Source organism: Acomys russatus, chromosome 1 (genome assembly GCF_903995435.1).
Source record: "Acomys russatus chromosome 1, mAcoRus1.1, whole genome shotgun sequence".
Lineage (NCBI taxonomy): Eukaryota > Metazoa > Chordata > Mammalia > Rodentia > Muridae > Acomys > Acomys russatus.
Genome location: NC_067137.1, coordinates 43,622,035 through 43,638,431, shown reverse-complemented (window position 1 = coordinate 43,638,431; position 16,397 = coordinate 43,622,035). Strand labels below are relative to the sequence as shown.

The 16,397-nt window shown below is 41.7% G+C and overlaps 1 protein-coding gene across 4 annotated transcripts in view; it reads left to right on the top strand.

The window, feature by feature from the left end:
* Sntg2 (syntrophin gamma 2) overlaps nt 1-16,397 on the top strand; it is a 206,040-nt gene that overhangs the window by 151,884 nt on the left and 37,759 nt on the right. For all 4 annotated transcript variants that reach the window (XM_051144464.1, XM_051144472.1, XM_051144490.1 and 1 more), the window contains one exon: nt 1,600-1,806. In XM_051144464.1, coding sequence (XP_051000421.1) covers nt 1,600-1,806 — 207 coding nt within the window. The remainder of the gene's footprint in view (nt 1-1,599; nt 1,807-16,397) is intronic.

The window sequence follows — 16,397 nt, the reverse complement described above, 5'->3', positions numbered from 1 at the left end:
TGGACACACGGGATTCCACTGAGCTCCAGGGGCCTCAGTTTCAGAGGGAAATCTTTTAGTTATGTTGTTGGAAGTTTTATTTTATCTTTGCTTGGTTGCTTGGTTGCTTGGTCTGGCTCAGTTTTGTTTTTTAATGCAGCCTTACACCTCCCAGGCTGGTCTCAAATGCATTGTATAGTTGAAGGTGGCTTTGTACTAACCTCCCGCCTCTGCCAACTAAGTGTTGGCAGGATGATGGCAGGCCCCTGACGTGGGGAAAAGCTTGCAAGATGTGCCACCACCACACCCTTCTTGTCTCCTGTGACATGAGCCAAGGTTTCCATCTCTTCAAGGCCTGAGCAGTGCACTGCCGAGACTCTCAGCCTTCTCTGGTTGTGGTCATCTGGAGGAAGCTTTACCAAATGCTAAGGGTCTAATTTTACATGGTGTGAGATACGACTCAGACATCAGAGCTCACTTTACTTAAAGGTCCTTAGGAATGTTGCTATGTGGCCAGATGTATAAATTACTGCTTAGTACTTCATAGTCTATTCAGAAACAATTCCTTATAAATAAATGATATTTTATTGTACCAATTATTTAAAATTATTAGATAGCCAACTAGTTGTGTTGTCTTAGTGATCAGAGTTCCTGTCATTTTATTACTGTTAACAAGATGGTATAAATGCATAGTTCCTATGATAAATCCATTAATGTCAATGACAGTGGTCCCCACTTATACCTCTTGGCTCAGTTTCTTCTTTAAGTGCCATCTCTTCACTGTCCCCGTCTCTAGTTAAGGTTTATTCATTTAATTGTGAACTAACTCCTTTGCTACAATTTGTGGTTGAAAAAGAGAAAGAGCAAGAGTACCCTTTGGGCTCTGCGTTAGATAGGTATCATTGGCTGTCAAGTCACCTCAGAACTCAAGAGTTACAACAGCAGGTATCACTCTGCAACTTATCATTCTGAGCCTGAACTCCTCCCTGGAAATGCAGAACTCAGCCCCTCTGAGGAATCGGTGTAGGCAGAAAGTTCCTTTGGGCTTTTCCTCAGTTTGTTTCCTCAGTTTTCTCTGAATAAGAGTCTCAAAGGTTTTTTTTTCCTCTTTAAAAAAAATATAAAAAATAGTAGTTACCAGAGTTCTTGGAGGAAAGGCTCACCCTCAGTGATCAGAGTCTGAGCATAGCTTTTGAACAATATTTTTGTAGATCATTTTTATATCTGTGGATGAGGGGGAGACTGTTCCAGAAACTTCCTTCAGGATTCCCTGTTGCTTGCTTCCATACTACCATCTGGAAGTCGTGACATCTAGGTCCCTATAACTAGCTTCGACAGGAGGAGTCCCAGTAGGGGTATGGCTGCTCTTAGCAAGCACATCAGAGACACATTTTGGGGATACCAGTTGTTAGATGGGGGCAGGGCAGCTGAGTGAGCCTGGCAGATCATCAGGATATATCCAATGCATTTCTTCTCCTTTGTTCTTCTGAAAAATCTCTAAAGCACTCAACTGTACCAGACTAGGCAAATGCAACCCTCTTCCCACATTTTGGGCTGGGTTCTATAGTCCAGGCTCAACCTTTCAGCCCTGATTCATTTCCAATCCAAACTGTTTTTCAGTTCTGGATTTCAGACAACTACTGGCTTCAGGCAAACTTGTATCTTGGTCTCCAAGATTTTGACTGTGAAGACCCCAGGCAATACTGCTTCAGTGTCCTGGCCAGCCATGGGAAGAGCCACGTCTTCAATGTGGAGCTGGGCAGTGAGCTGGCTGTGTGGGAAAAGTCATTCCAAAGAGCAACTTTCATGGAAGTTCAGAGAACTGGGGTGAGTATGTTGTGGGACTCAGCTTTTCTCACTATCGGTTTGTGGGCAGTATCTTACTCCTAGGGGTTAGGGCATAAATAAGGGTTGATTTCAGGAACGTGAAATTTGAGAGGTGAATGGCTTATCTCTGAGTCACCACATCAAAGCAATCTTCCATGCTGAGCAGGGCCTTCATTAATACAGGGAGCCACTGTCACAGGGTCTGGCACCTCAGTTCTTAACTGTATTCATATTTACTATGAGGAATAGGCTGAAACTCTTTCCTCTGCGGGGACTCACCTGCAGCTGTGGGAGGAGTTTGCAGGCTGCAGAGCAGTCGACTTTGAGACAGTTATAACCTGCTCCTTATCACCTGCATGTGCAATATTTTAAGACATGTAACAGCCTTTCTTCTCAGACTTAATGGCCCAACGGAGAATATGATACAGCAATGTGTCTGAATTGCTTCTCTGTTCTTCTAGACAGCAAATAAATCATGCACAAATTTAAATGTGTGTCCACTAAGTGGATAAGGAAGGGTGCATTGTGGTCTCTGTTATCGTAAATATGGGCCTTTCACAGGCTACATCCTGTGAGAGAAGAGTGACAAAAAATAAATGGAGCAATGCATCAGACGAGGTCTGTCTCCTTGCCAAGGTTCTGGGTTCATGACCAGCCTGGTGGTAACTCTAAGAGTGTGAACATAGAAACTAAAAATAATTGCTTCAATTCCAGCATGAAAAGAATTGTTTCTTTACCTGTCACTTGGCTGCCAAACATGCACACGGCTCTAGGCACTGATCAGCCCTGGTTCTTCATTTCGTGTGACGTCTGTTAGACCACTAAATGCCCTAACATCCACAGAAACTGATATCATCCCCTGGACTGGCCATCATTCATGGTATGGGGTAACTGACTCCTAATCCTCATTAGCATCTTGGAGTTGAGACACTGGCCTGGTGTCTCACTTTACAGAATATGACATTGGAAGGATTGTTCACAACATTCTCTCTCCTTCCTCAAGCTCTAACCAGACTTAATAGCCACCTAGAAACCATAGATAGTCCACGCCACCAGAAGACAACATCAAGACGCCCCTTGTAGGGAGGGGATTTGGGGGCCTACATTTGCTCTGATGACAGCAGCACACGTTCTGCTTCCAATATGGAAGCAGGAGATACATGGATGGTACCCATCTGGCCGCTGCTATACAGAGCTTCAAGATAGGGACCAGAGACAAGATAGTCAGGTGGATACAGTCGTCCTGAAGCACAAGTGACAGGCAACCAGGAGATGTGTGAACATAAAGAGGAAACTCAATCCTAGGACTTAGTGTTGAGGGAAGCTCCTGGGCACTGTGCACTAGTCAGTCTGATAGACATGCCTGTCTGTAGTGTTGTTAGTAAGGAGGGCTTTTCCTCACAAAGGACAGTACATCCTTCCTTATGTTCAGAGGCAACTGGGGGACTGGAGTCATCACAGTCACAGCATCTATTCTCCAGAAGTTGATAGACAAAAGTTCAGGAGGTGTCCTTCCTTGCTAAGGGAGTCAAAGAATCAGGATGCAAGCTGATGGAGGGTGGGGGGAAAGAGACTGAAAGAGGAGAGGAGAGGAGGAGAGAGGAGAGGGGAGGGGGGGGGGAGAGGAGGGGAAGGGAAGGGAGGGGAGGGGAGAGGAGGAGATGAGATGGGGAAGGAGAGGAGAGGCGAGGAGAGGAGAGGTGAGGAGAGGAGAGATGAGGAGAGGAGAGGAGAGGTGAGGAGAGGAGAGGTGAGGAGAGGTGAGGAGAGGAGAGGAGGGGAGAGGAGAGGAGAGGAGAGGTGAGAGAACTGAAGATTAAGGTTGAAAGAGAAGAGGCAAATTCTGAAAATAATACTGTCATCATCCAGTCCTGAGCTTGGAAGGTCTTTCATGGTTGGTAAATAAAGAAAGGAATGAACATGTCCCACAAACTCTGGAGTGTCTGAAGGGTCTGTTTTTACTTGATACTCCCTTCTAGAAACCTAGGCCTGGCCCTGAAGCTATTTCAACAATGCTCTATCCAGCAAATGGCATACCATCCCTGCATTGCTGTGGTCCCTCTGGGAAACAAGTGGATAGGAGAAGTGGTGACTTTCTGATTTTCAGTCAAGCTCAAGCCTAGACTTCCACTTCCTCTTCCAGTGACTCGTTCCAAGTAGTTCTTCAAACTGCAGCATGATACCTGGAAATGGTGTATTCTAAGAGATGCGTCACAGACCATCCTAAAACTCCACATACACTTTACAGCAGGCCTCCTGCATTCCACACACCATACTTGACTTTTAAATGTGCTGCAAAGGAAACATTGACTTCCTTTCTGCCTCTTCTCATAAGCACATAAGAACGTTATAGATTTTTTAAGGCCACCTAGAAATTAAATTATAGGAGCATAGTCTAAGTGTTTCTATGCCATATTCCCTATTCTAATAAGGCATACAGCCTCCCCATAGACAAAATGAAATTATAGAAAAACACCTATGACTAGTGTTTTCAAACACAATAAATACCAGCCTTCTTAGCTGGCCATGGTGGCACATGCTCTTAATCCCAGAATTCAGGAAGGCAGAGACAGGCAGAGTGCTGTGAGTTTGAGGTCAGCCTGGTCTATAAAGTGAGCCCAGGACACCCAAGTCTACACAGGAAAAACCCATATCAAAAAACCAAACCAAACAATCAACAACAACAACAAAAACCAAAGACAATCTTCTTTGTTGCTTAGCAAGTTATATTTATTTCATCCATGTCCCATCTCTACTCTTTCTTGTTTTCCTGGTTTTGTGTTTACTGACTTGGATCCTGTTTGAACTCAAGGATCCCCGTTTTAAATCTGGATGACATACATTATTGTAATGTTGATAACATTAGTTCTTCTTTCCAGTGGCAGCTGTGAGCTCATTTTTCTGCGTGCTAAAGCTAATGGATCACCTCTATAGAAAGGCTTTTGAACGATGCCATTTGTGTCTCATAGACTCAGGAAACCTTCCTATAGATACAATCCTCCATATATTGCCCACACGGACAATGCATTGTACAGACAAGCCCTAAGATGCCAGAAAAACAAGTCAGTGCTTCTGACTAAACAGTCCCCTCAAGTTACATCATCTTATGCAATGTTGGGTTATTTTTATTTTTTAATTAAACATTTTTTAAAATTTTACATATACATTTATATTATTACACATATATACAATAAACTACCTATAGCAAGAAGAACCGTGACACTATCAGGAATTATATAAATGTTACATTCTTAGTGTTTTGGCTTTGTGTGTTTGACAGTTTGAAGAAAAAAAATTTTTCTATCTTGTTGCATCTAAAATTCTGAATGTAAATCAATCTCCATCACATATTGTCATTATCAACTTAAAACATCTATCTAGACCTAGAAACATCTTAAGCCCTGAACAACTAAGCTTCATTGTAAAACTAAGCTACCTGGTCTTCAACTACATCAGAGACTTGAGAAGGAATAAACTTGATTTCCTGGTTATGCTAGGAGTGCAGGTTAGTAACTTTCCAAATGAAAAGATGGCAGAGACAGTTTGCTAGCTGAATAGTCATCCAAAACCCTCTATAATGTTAAAGCATCTTCTTCAGCCTTCTGGCCCCATATATCTGACAGAAATATTTGTGAAACAGGAAATATTGAGGACTTGCTTACCCTGTCTGGGCAGAGTTTGGCCATCAACTCTGCCTATATTCAAGCTTAGCCTTTTTTAGACAGAATTTTGTCTGTAGTAGAAATAAGGACATTTTGCCCAGTGGCTTGTTTGCCACATTTGAAGCCTTTGATGCTCATCATCCTCTTTGAGGTAGTCTGGGTGTTGCCAGGAGTTACTCTGTCTCATTGTCAGTGAATCTTTAAAATAATGAAAACATGTTTAAATGCCATATTCTGCATGTCTCTGGGGTTTTTGAAGACCTTATCTAATTATCCTACCTTATCTTTCTATAAAACCATATCTCATTGTCGCACCTATGGAGTATATTTTTATAATAAAAATAGGCTAGTAATTGACATGACCATGGTTTTATCAACTAACAATTAACTTGTATAACTTATTTATCCTAAACAGCCTGCAATAGCACTTTCAAAGTATTGGAAGTAAACCTTGTATTATAATTGAGTTATATGGGTACAATACCTCATATTAGAGTAGAAATATAAATGCTGGAGAGATAGCTCAGTGGTTAAGAGTGCCGCCTGCTCTTCCAAAGGTCCTGAGTTCAATTCCCAGAAACCACATGGTGGGTCATAACCATCTGTAATGTGATCTGATGCCCTCTTCTGGCCTGCAGGTGTGCATGCAGATAGAACATTGTATACACAATAATAAATAAATAAATATTTTCTAAAAAGGGCTGGATAGAGTAGAAATTATATATATATATATATATACACATACAGAGAGAGAGAGAGAGAAAGAGAGAGAGAGAGAGAGAGAGAGAGAGAGAGAGAGAGAGAGAGAGGTGGGAGGGGAGAGGGGGAGAGGAGAGAGGAGAGAGGAGAGGAGAGAGAGAGAAGAATCTTACATTTGAATTCTGTACCACTTTATATGGAATTAAACTTATTTTGTATCTATATACAAAATTCTATACCACTGAACTAAAAATAACCTTGTGAGTGTCAATCAAGGTATTAAATTGAGGAGTAAATTGACTAATCTGCTTTATGATCTATCTTTCCTATATATTTTTATATTCTTTCTTCTTTCCTTTCAACCCCTATCTCCAAACCTAAGAGTGTAAGATAAAGGAAAAGAGAGTTATTGCTGAGTCTAAACTTGTTTTCTCTTTAAATAAGGCCAATAATAACTTGTAGCCAACTCCCATTGATAATAACCATCTATAGCCCAAGAAAGCAACCAAAAACCTACCCAATCCCCCATAAGGGAAATGGGGCCTCGTTCTCTTAAGATTCCTTCCAGCTGATTTGAGACAAATATATCTTTGTAGGGGCCCAAATAAAATTGAGTTAAATAGTTAAACAATCTAGGAATAGCATTTGTGGTCCAGTTCCTAAATTTTGAGAAATTCCAGGTTTAATTAGAGTCCTTTGTGGACAGTCTGAAAGGCTGGACCAATGGGATTGGAAGCTTTCTTTGAAAGTGCCCTGGGAGCTGTCTTGTTCTGATGAGGAATAGCAATTGAAGTACTTGGTGCTGGAACATGAAGGATACAGGATGTCAGTGTCCAGCAAGCTGAGAGGAATGCATCCTGAGAGGTCTGATCCAGTGTCAGTGTCCAGTTCTTTTATTCTGAAAGCATATAATCTTTCACAAGCATTATACAGTCCTAAAATTATAAGTGTATAAGGTGTGCACGATGCACAGAACAGTTGAGGCTGGTTTTATGCTCTTTGTATGAGCAGGAAAAAAAGACATCTGTAAATCTTCATTCATGCCATATGAAGAATGGCATCTAATAGTACTTCATAGGGGTTCTGTAGCCAACAAGAAGCATTATCTATGCCTAGACATTCATGTCCCAGCCAGTCTCAGAGCAAGTCCCATATAGTGAGATTAGCAATGTAAGTTACCTGCTTGTTCTGCAGTTTAAATTCTTTACATCCCAATTGTATCCCCCTCCCTTAGTCCCTCCCATTCCCCTCCCTCCTTCATCCCCTCTCATTCCCTCTCTTAGTCCTCAGAAAGGGGAGCCCTCCTCCCCTAACATCTGACCTCAGCCTATCAAGTCTCATCTGTACTACCTGTAATATCTTCCTCTGTAGCCTGGAAAGACCATCCTGCCACAGGGAAGTGATCTATGTTCAGTAGCCAGAGTACATGTCCGAAGTCGTACCTACTCTCCACATTTTGGGATCCACAAGGAGACTGTGCTGCTACATCTGAGCAGAGGGTTTAGGTCCACATCACACATGGTCCTTGGCTGATGTTTCAGTCTCTGAGTTGTAGTGTAGTTATCCTGTATTATGTGTGTAATATGTGCTTATAAGTGAGTATATACCATGCATGTCTTTCTGGGTCTGCATTACCTCACTCAGGATGATCTTTTCTAGTTCCATCCATTTGACTGCAAATTTCAAGATTTCCTTGTTTTTAATAGCTGATAGTATTCCGTAGTGTAAATGTACTACAATTTCTTTATCCTTTCTTTGGTTGAGGGACATCTAGGTTGTTTCCAGGTTCTGGCTATTACAAATAAAGCTGCTATGAACATACTTAGCAAATTTCCTTATATGATGGAGCATCTTTTGGGTATATTTCCAGGAGTGGTGTGGCTGAGTCTTGAGGTAAAGTTATTCCCAATTTCCTGAGAAAGCACCAGATTGGTTTCCAAACTGGTTGTACAAATTTGCATTCCCACCAGCAGTGGAGGAGTGTTCCCCTTTCTCCACATCCTTGCCAGCATGTGCTGTCACCTGAGTTTTTTATCTTAGCCATTCTGGTAGGTATAAGATGGCATCATTTTGAGTTCCATTTCCCTGATAACTAGGGATGTTGAGCATTTCTTTAAATGTTTCTCAGCCATTCGATATGCCTCAGTTGAGAATTCTCTGTTTAGTTCTCTGTTTTTTAATTGCATTATTTGATTTGGTGGTGTTTAATTTCTTGAGTTCTTTATATATTTTGGATATTAGCCCTTTGTCAGATGTAAGGTTGGTGTAGATCATTTCCCAGTCTGTAGGCTGTTGTTCTGTTGACAGTATCCTTTGCCTTACAGAAGCTTTTCAGTTTCATAAGGTCCCATTTATTAACGGTTGGTCTTAGGGACTTAACTGTTGGTGTTGTGTTCAGGAAGTTGTCTCCTGTGCCAATGAGCTCAAGGCTCTTCCCCACTTTTTCTTCTAGCAGATTTAGTGTGTCTGATTTTATGTTGAAGTATTTCATCTATTTGGACTTCTGTTTTGTGCAGGGTGATAGATATGGATCTATTTTCATTTTTCCATGTGCAGCCGTGCAGTTAGGCCAGCACCATTTGTTGAAGATGCTATCTTTTTCCATTGTATGAATTTGGCTTCTTTGTCAAATATCAAGTGTCCATAGATATGTGGGTTTATTTCTGGGTTTTATTCCATTGGTCACCAAACCTATTTATATGCGGTACCATCCTGTTTTTATTACTGTTGCCCTATAGTACAGCTTGAGATCAGGGATAGAGATTCCTCCAAAAGATGTTTTATTGTACAGGATCATTTTAGCTATTCTGGTTTTTTTGTTTTTACAGATGAAGTTGAAAACTGATCTTTAAAGGTTGGTGAAGAATTTTGTGGGTATTTTGATGGGAATTGCATTGAATCTGTAGATTGCTTTTGGTAAGATAGCCATTTTTACTATGTTGATTTTTCCAATCCACAAGCATAGGAGATCTTTCCATCTTCTGAAATCTTTTTCAAATTGTTTCTTCATAGATTTGAAGTTTTTTTCATACTAATCTTTCACTTTCTTGGTTAGAGTTATACCAAGATACTTTATATTATTTATGGCTATTGTGAAGGGTGTAGTCTCCCTAACTTCTTTCTCAGCCTGTTTGTCACTTGTATATAGGAGGGCTACTGATTTTTTGTGTTGATTTTGTATCCAGCCACTTTGCTGAAAGTGTTTCTCAGCTGAAGGAGTTCCTTGATATAATTTTTGGAGTCACTTATGTATACATCATATCATCTGCAAAAGTGATAGTTTTACTTCTTTTCTTATGATTTGTATCTCCTGATCTCCTTTAGTTGTCTTATTGCACTAGCTATTAGTTCAAATACTACATTGAAGAGATACATATACACTATGGAATACTACTCAGCTATTAAAAACAAGGAAATCCCAAAATTTGTGGACAAATGGATGGAACTAGAAATTATCATAATGAGTGAGTTAACCCAGAAGCAGAAAGACTCACATAGTATATACTCACTTATAATTGGGCACTAGTCCTTGGGCATTTATTCTTTTGTTTGTTTGTTTGTTTTGTTTTGTTTTTCGAGACAGGGTTTCTCTGTGTAGCCTTGGCCATTCTGGACTCACTTTGTAGACCAGGCTGGCCTCGAACTCACAGCGATCTGCCTGCCTCTGCCTCCCGAGTGCTGGGATTAAAGGCGTGCGCCACCTTCTTTTTTTTTTTTTTTTTTTCCTATATCCATATGATCTTTCTTATTGTGGTGTACACCTGGGTCTTCTCCTTCGGCTAAACGTAGAGTTAATATATTTCCCTGATTTTTAATTTGTTTCAATCTTGTTTTCCTTCTCTGTATAATTGAAGTCTTCACAGAGATTTTAGCTAATTTGCAAGAGAGTAGAAGTTACTTGAATCAATTCAGAATCATCATCAGGAATTATCAAATCATCTTCATAAGATTCTGCAGGAAATCTGCCCAACAAAGTGAAGAAAGAGGCAGTAAGGATCTCTGTCGTGCCAGAGATGAGACAAGCATGGAAAGGCAAATATAAACAGTAAGCAGTCTTGAGGCAAAATCTCTGGGGCTTTCCATAAACCAGGGATGCACCCATTCGTTAGCCAGGCAAAAACAAGTGGGCTGCCTGCAGGAATGTCACTTGCTTGCTTTTGCCAATCCCGCAAGCAATTGCTCCCAGCACAATAGCATAGAGCCAGCAAGTATAAAATATCTGTCTAATAGGTTACTATTGGCTACAAATAACAAGATGCATAATGCCAACAACAATGAGAGGAAAAAGTGGCCCCAGTAACTCCACTCTGGTAGGCTTCAGACTTGGATGTATTTGTCTCCTCATAACAGGTGACCTTTCAGAAGCAAAATGTTTTCTTACGAATGTTTAGTAGACAAAGAAACATAGCCAGTGATAACATTCAGGTCTCTTCTTTAGACTGATTGTGTCATCTTAGAGCAGACACTTATCAGACCACACAGCTAGATAGGGAACACCATCTGCTAAAGGATCTCTGCCACCAGCCTCCACTTTGGGGCCTGGAAAGGCATAAGCTCCCCTGAAGCATGGTGGGAGGGGGCTGCAAGCATATCAGTTATGAGAGCCCTATAGGAAGAGGACTAAGCATTAATGTCAAACAGACAGCCAGATCACTGCAGACTTCCTGAGTACAAGGGGACTTTAATAATCACATTTCATCTCAGATCCTATGGGAAAACAGTATTCTGTCTTTCTCTCTCTACATCTCCTGTACCTTAAAGCTCTTTGGTTATTCTCCAAGGCCCACAGTGGATACCAAATACCTTGGATGTATTGAACTCTGCATACAATGTTTGCTTCTGCATGTTAAGGTAACTATCTGTCTTAAGGTATGATTCACAGAGATTGGCAATAACATGAACATCAAAAAACATAGCAAAACAATATAGTATGTTATGGTTATGTGAAGGAGACCCATTTCTCTTATAATATCTTCCTGTACTGTCTCCATGCCTCTGCTAGTGACAATGTAAGATGATGCAGCACCTACCTGATGAAAGGAAAGGCACCAAGGTAGCCATTGTAATGCATGGTGTCAGCCCAAGCTCCTATAAAAGAACTATACAAAACAAGATTTGTGACCTGTCAACAGTGATGGGAGGATCGTGACAACTTCTAAGTAATTAATGGGAGTGTGGACATGCTGGACAAAGAGTTGCATCCTGTGTTGACCTGAGAGAGATGAGGCAGGAACTCACTATACCTCTCAGAACATAATCTAAACTCAGGAATTTTTTCAAGTATTTTCCATTTACTATTTCCCCACCACGGGTTCCATAGCTAACAACTAAAGCTATGGAAAAGAAAATGGAAGAGAAGAAGGGAATTATTTTTAAAGCACTCGAAAGCAACTCAAGAAGAGCAAATGACTTAGATAAGGGTGAGGTGAATAGCCAGAAAGGACACTGTTTCACTGGCCAGTAACCATAGGCGAGCAGCATGGTCTGGAGACTCAGGCCCAAGAGGTTTGTCTGAAAAGTGCTGCTTACACCCAGCCTCAGGCCTCCGCTCACAGAGCAGAGACTCCTATGTGTGTATCCTGTCTCCACATCAGTGCCCTTGTGGTGGAATTTCTTTTCTGCACCACTGCTGCCACCCCCACCACCCCACTCAAGCAGATGAAACAGACTAATCCCCAGATCCCCCTCATAGAGATTACCCCTCACCTTTGAATGAACAGAGGGGGGCAGGGCTCTGCGATGCCTTTGCTGGGAAGTGAGCAGTGAGGCTCAGAGTGAGGGAAGATCAAGGCCTTAGCTTTGACATTTGATGCTATGATAGTGTTTTTCTTATGCTTCGCATCAAAGGCCCTCTGCTGCACGTAGGAACTGACCGCAGGTTGTCTCTGGGATTGAAGGATGATTTTCTGGAAGAGGCACTGTGTGTCTACCTGATCTCCAGTGCTTTACAAAGCCTCACTTAGATAAAGCTCCGTTTTCAAAGTATACACCAGGGCTCATGTGACTGGCAAAGGTCATTTCTTTTACATGCACTTGGCCACTCTCAATGGTCCCTTATAAAACAGGAAGGAAATAAATAGCCACAAAGGAAAGGGGTGTAGCCTTTGTGATTGCCATCATCCAAGGTCACATATTTTCCAGAGCAGCTCAGCCTCCTCTGAAGAGGCAGCTGACTCCGGGTATGCAGGAGAATGATCTTCCCAGGCTGCCTGCAGATGGGAATCTGGGAGGACATGGAGACTAGCCAGCCCCTTGGTATCCAGGAGAGGCTTTGGGGTGTTTTTCCTTCATAAAACCTAGCCCAATGTAGCCAGGGTGTCATCCATAGCTGGTCTACAGATGAGTTAGAAACTCAGCATCACTTATCCTTGTATAAGGAGAACACACAGGACAAGGACAAGCCATTGTGGCTGTGACACGATGTATGTTCTATCTCTAGAGATATTTAAAGGCAGGGAAGGCTGGTTTTGGACAGTGATCACCAGCTCCCTTGTCAGGAATGCTCAGAGAGTGTGTGGCAAACGATTGACTCAAGAAGAGGCAGATGAGTCTACCTGTAAGATTGAAGGTCTTCAGTATGGACCAGTACCTACCACAGGTCAGTGGTGCACTGCTCACCTAGATGGTCAGGAAAATGCTCAAACCAACTGCATTTATAACAATGGGAATCTGCAACAACTCCAAAACCATGATAATCAATTGATCTGTATTGAGGAATGGAAAGGGATCCATGTTTTGATGACACATGATAACAAAGACAATGGCTAGTGTCTCGTGTGGGCTCTGTGAAGATACCCTTCCTGGAATGGAGTGATATCTCTCATGCCTCTCATGTTGAGTGCTGCAGCATGCATTTTGCATGGGCGCTGGCTACAGCTACACAGTGGAGTCCTGGAGGGAGGGTCCCCCTCCACTGAAGACATGAGGAAAGAGCTCAGCAGCAAGGCAAGCACTGGAGGATCTACTGAGGATATGTGACTGGCCCACTTTAAGATTTCTGGTTGGAAAAAGATGGAGAAAATGTTGGCATGGCTTCCAGGAAGCAGAATCCTCTCCAACACCAAGGTATGCATTAAATCTACTGGATGTGATTTCACTTGTCAAATGTCATCAGTTGGCCATCAAAACTTTCTGAAATTGGAGGACATTTAACTCCTGCCTAAATAATCCTAGAATTATATTTTTATGAATAGTTTCCAAATGCTGAATGTTCTTCACCCTTTTAGAATACTCCAAGTATCTTCAATTAGGGCAAATCCATAAAATCTCCAGAGTATCATAGGTATTGAATACACATTGGGCATATCTGTGACATCTGCTCTTACCTAACATTGCATGTCTTATCTGCTCTTGCCCTTCATTTCTTGGATTTTCTAGGTCCTCATTCATTCTTCAAACATTAGTTGTTTTTTTTTTCTCTTGCTTACACCCTCTTCATCCAACTCAGGTGGCTATATCTTCTGTCACCAGAGGAAAAAAAACACTAACAGCCATCAGTGTTCTTCAGCAATGAGCAAATAAACCCAGCGAAGAACTGAGCATGGATGATATACAGGGCTTGACGTTTAATGTGCAAGCGGTTCTGCTTCCTCTGCAATCTTAACTTGTCTAGTTTGCCTGTCTGGTTTGCATTGTCTTAGGTACAGTGGTAAATCTTTGATCCTTTCTGCCTGATGGCATCTCTGGTGAGCTACCTATTGTTGAGGGTGCCAGTGGGCAGCAGCTGACTGAGACCACCTCCTCCTGAAGGTATTCCCCACCTTGCAGGGAAAAGGTGCAGACAGGAGAGGGCTAGTTCTGGTCACCACAGGTAACATGAGGCTACAGAGCAACATAACTTTCTGCACATTATAACTGTGAATATGTGAGAGCATGTGCTATGGTGGTACGTGGGGGAAGTGGACGTTTGCTGACCTTACTTAGTTCATTTGAGCTTATTAAATAACGGGAAAGCAAACTTGCCCTTCTTTTTGCATGCTGTTTCTAAAGCAATTACTATTCTATCCCTTGCGTGATACCATTAATTTAACTAATTAATGTTTAAAATACACATCACATCGAAATACGTAAAATATAATTCCCTAAATGCTTCAGTTAATTTTCCAGATAATTTTTAGAGAAATCTCAATCTTGGAGTTATTTCAAAAACCACTGTCAGTAAGAGAATTCCAATACCATGTGACAATGACAAATATGTTTTATAGTTTCTTCTGGAAGAAAAAAGAACCTATGAGACATTGAGTGAAATACTAAATAGTGGCTGGGCTAGATTAATGGGGTGATTACAAGATCTTCTCTGCTTCGCTACCAAAAGCAATTAGTGTTTAGCTTATTTTACTTTTGTACACAAAGACAAGCACCACAGTGCTGGTTTACTGAGCTTATTAGCCAGGTTTATTTTCATTTAAAACCATCATCATAGTGCCCATTACTCTTAAAATGGTACTGTGTTCCTCTCCAGCATTCTCCTATCGCTTCTCTGAGCACAGAGCAGACACTTGGCTTGCCTCCTTCTTGAAGTTCCATAGAAATCCATGTTAACATGGGCTTTTCCTGTCTTTTGCTTACTTGAACATTCTCTGTGAGAAATTTCTAGCCATAAAGGGAATATCGACTTTCAATAAATTCACAGGCATCTTCATATGGATGTTATTCAGTATATTCCCTTAAATTTTTCTTTAAAGTCTGTGCTGGCTAAGTGGCTCAGGGAATAAAGCACATACCACGCAAAGCTTGAGGACCTGAGTTCGATTCCCAAAACTTCCCCAAAGATGACAGGAGAGAACTAACTACCCAAAATTGTCCTCTGGTCTCTAAATGCAAGTCTCTGTACATGCACTTCTACACACAGATCATGGCTATACCCAAATAAAAAATTTTAATTTAAAAACACAATTGAATTAGATCACTAATTCTATTAGTATTTTAGCTCTGTTATGCATATTGCAATATTATACAACCCGTCAAACTCAGATATTCCCAATTTGCGGCTATCTACCACTGCTTGCCCATAGAGGCTCCAACTCTCATGAAGGTGGAGCTATGTGGGAGGTCATGTTGACCACACCTTTAGCACTACTCACTCCCTCTCTGGGCTTAATTCATAACCTCCAGGCATCATCAGATATGGCTAGTGCTAATGGTTCCTGGAAGGAGAGCACAGGGGGGATGGATCCAGCTCAGCTCCTCCTGGCAGGGTGGTGAGCAAAGCAGGAGTACATGCTTATGAAGACATTTAGCAGTGGCGGCCCCCTCTTAGTGTTTGCACATAGGAGTTTGACTTGAATTGTGTTTATGTTTGCCCAACACAAACACCTCCTAGGAAACTATTTGGAAAAAGCAAATATGAAATGTAAAGTAACAGAGATCAAGACTGGAAAGTGGTGTATTTCCAGTCAACCTCAAGAGTGAAATAAGATAATGGATTTGCTAACAATCCCAGGGAAAATGGTAATATCCTGACTGGCTGGGCACGGCAGCTTTGGTGTTATTGCCACAGGAGTTACCATGTGTTTAGGGGCTTACCAGGCACTAGAGCCTTCTCTCCCATGGCTCTGTGGGTTGGAGGTCTGGATGGATTTGTGGAGCCACATCCAGCTGCTGGCTGAGAGGCTCCACCGAATACTCTGGCCTGGCTCTGCTTTATCTGTAAAGCCAGGCATAGGTCTGTTCTGGCACAAGGTTTTCCATGGTGAGAGCTCATGAGGCTTTACTGATGACCCAGATTCTTTTCCTGATCTGAAGATCTTCTGTTTTGTAATCATATCTGCAGAATCCCTTTGGCTATTTAAGGAAACAGCCTGAAGTCTTAGGCATTACAAGATGGATGTTTGGAGGTCATGATGCTGCTGACTGTGGTCTCTGCATCTTGTGAGGCTAGCCTATCTCTGTATGGAGAGCTTTGGGCTGGACTAAGGCTAGTCAGTGTGTGTGCATGTGTGTGGCTAGCCAGTGTGTGTGTGTGTGTGTGTGTGTGTGTGTGTGTGTGTGTGTGTGTGGTACAAGCTCACAAACTATATGTATACTGACTCAGTTTGGCTCCTGTTGCCAGCAGCTGTTTACAATATTTTTTCAAGAAGACCTTGGCCCTTGAGCAAAGTTACTATGTTAGAATATTGATTGCTGTTGCTGTTGCACTCCCATGGGAAGGTGAGCCTGAGGAGAAGAAGGACGTACATAGCAGTTTTAACTACTCTAAAACTATTCACTTCTGTGCTGATTTACTACCTC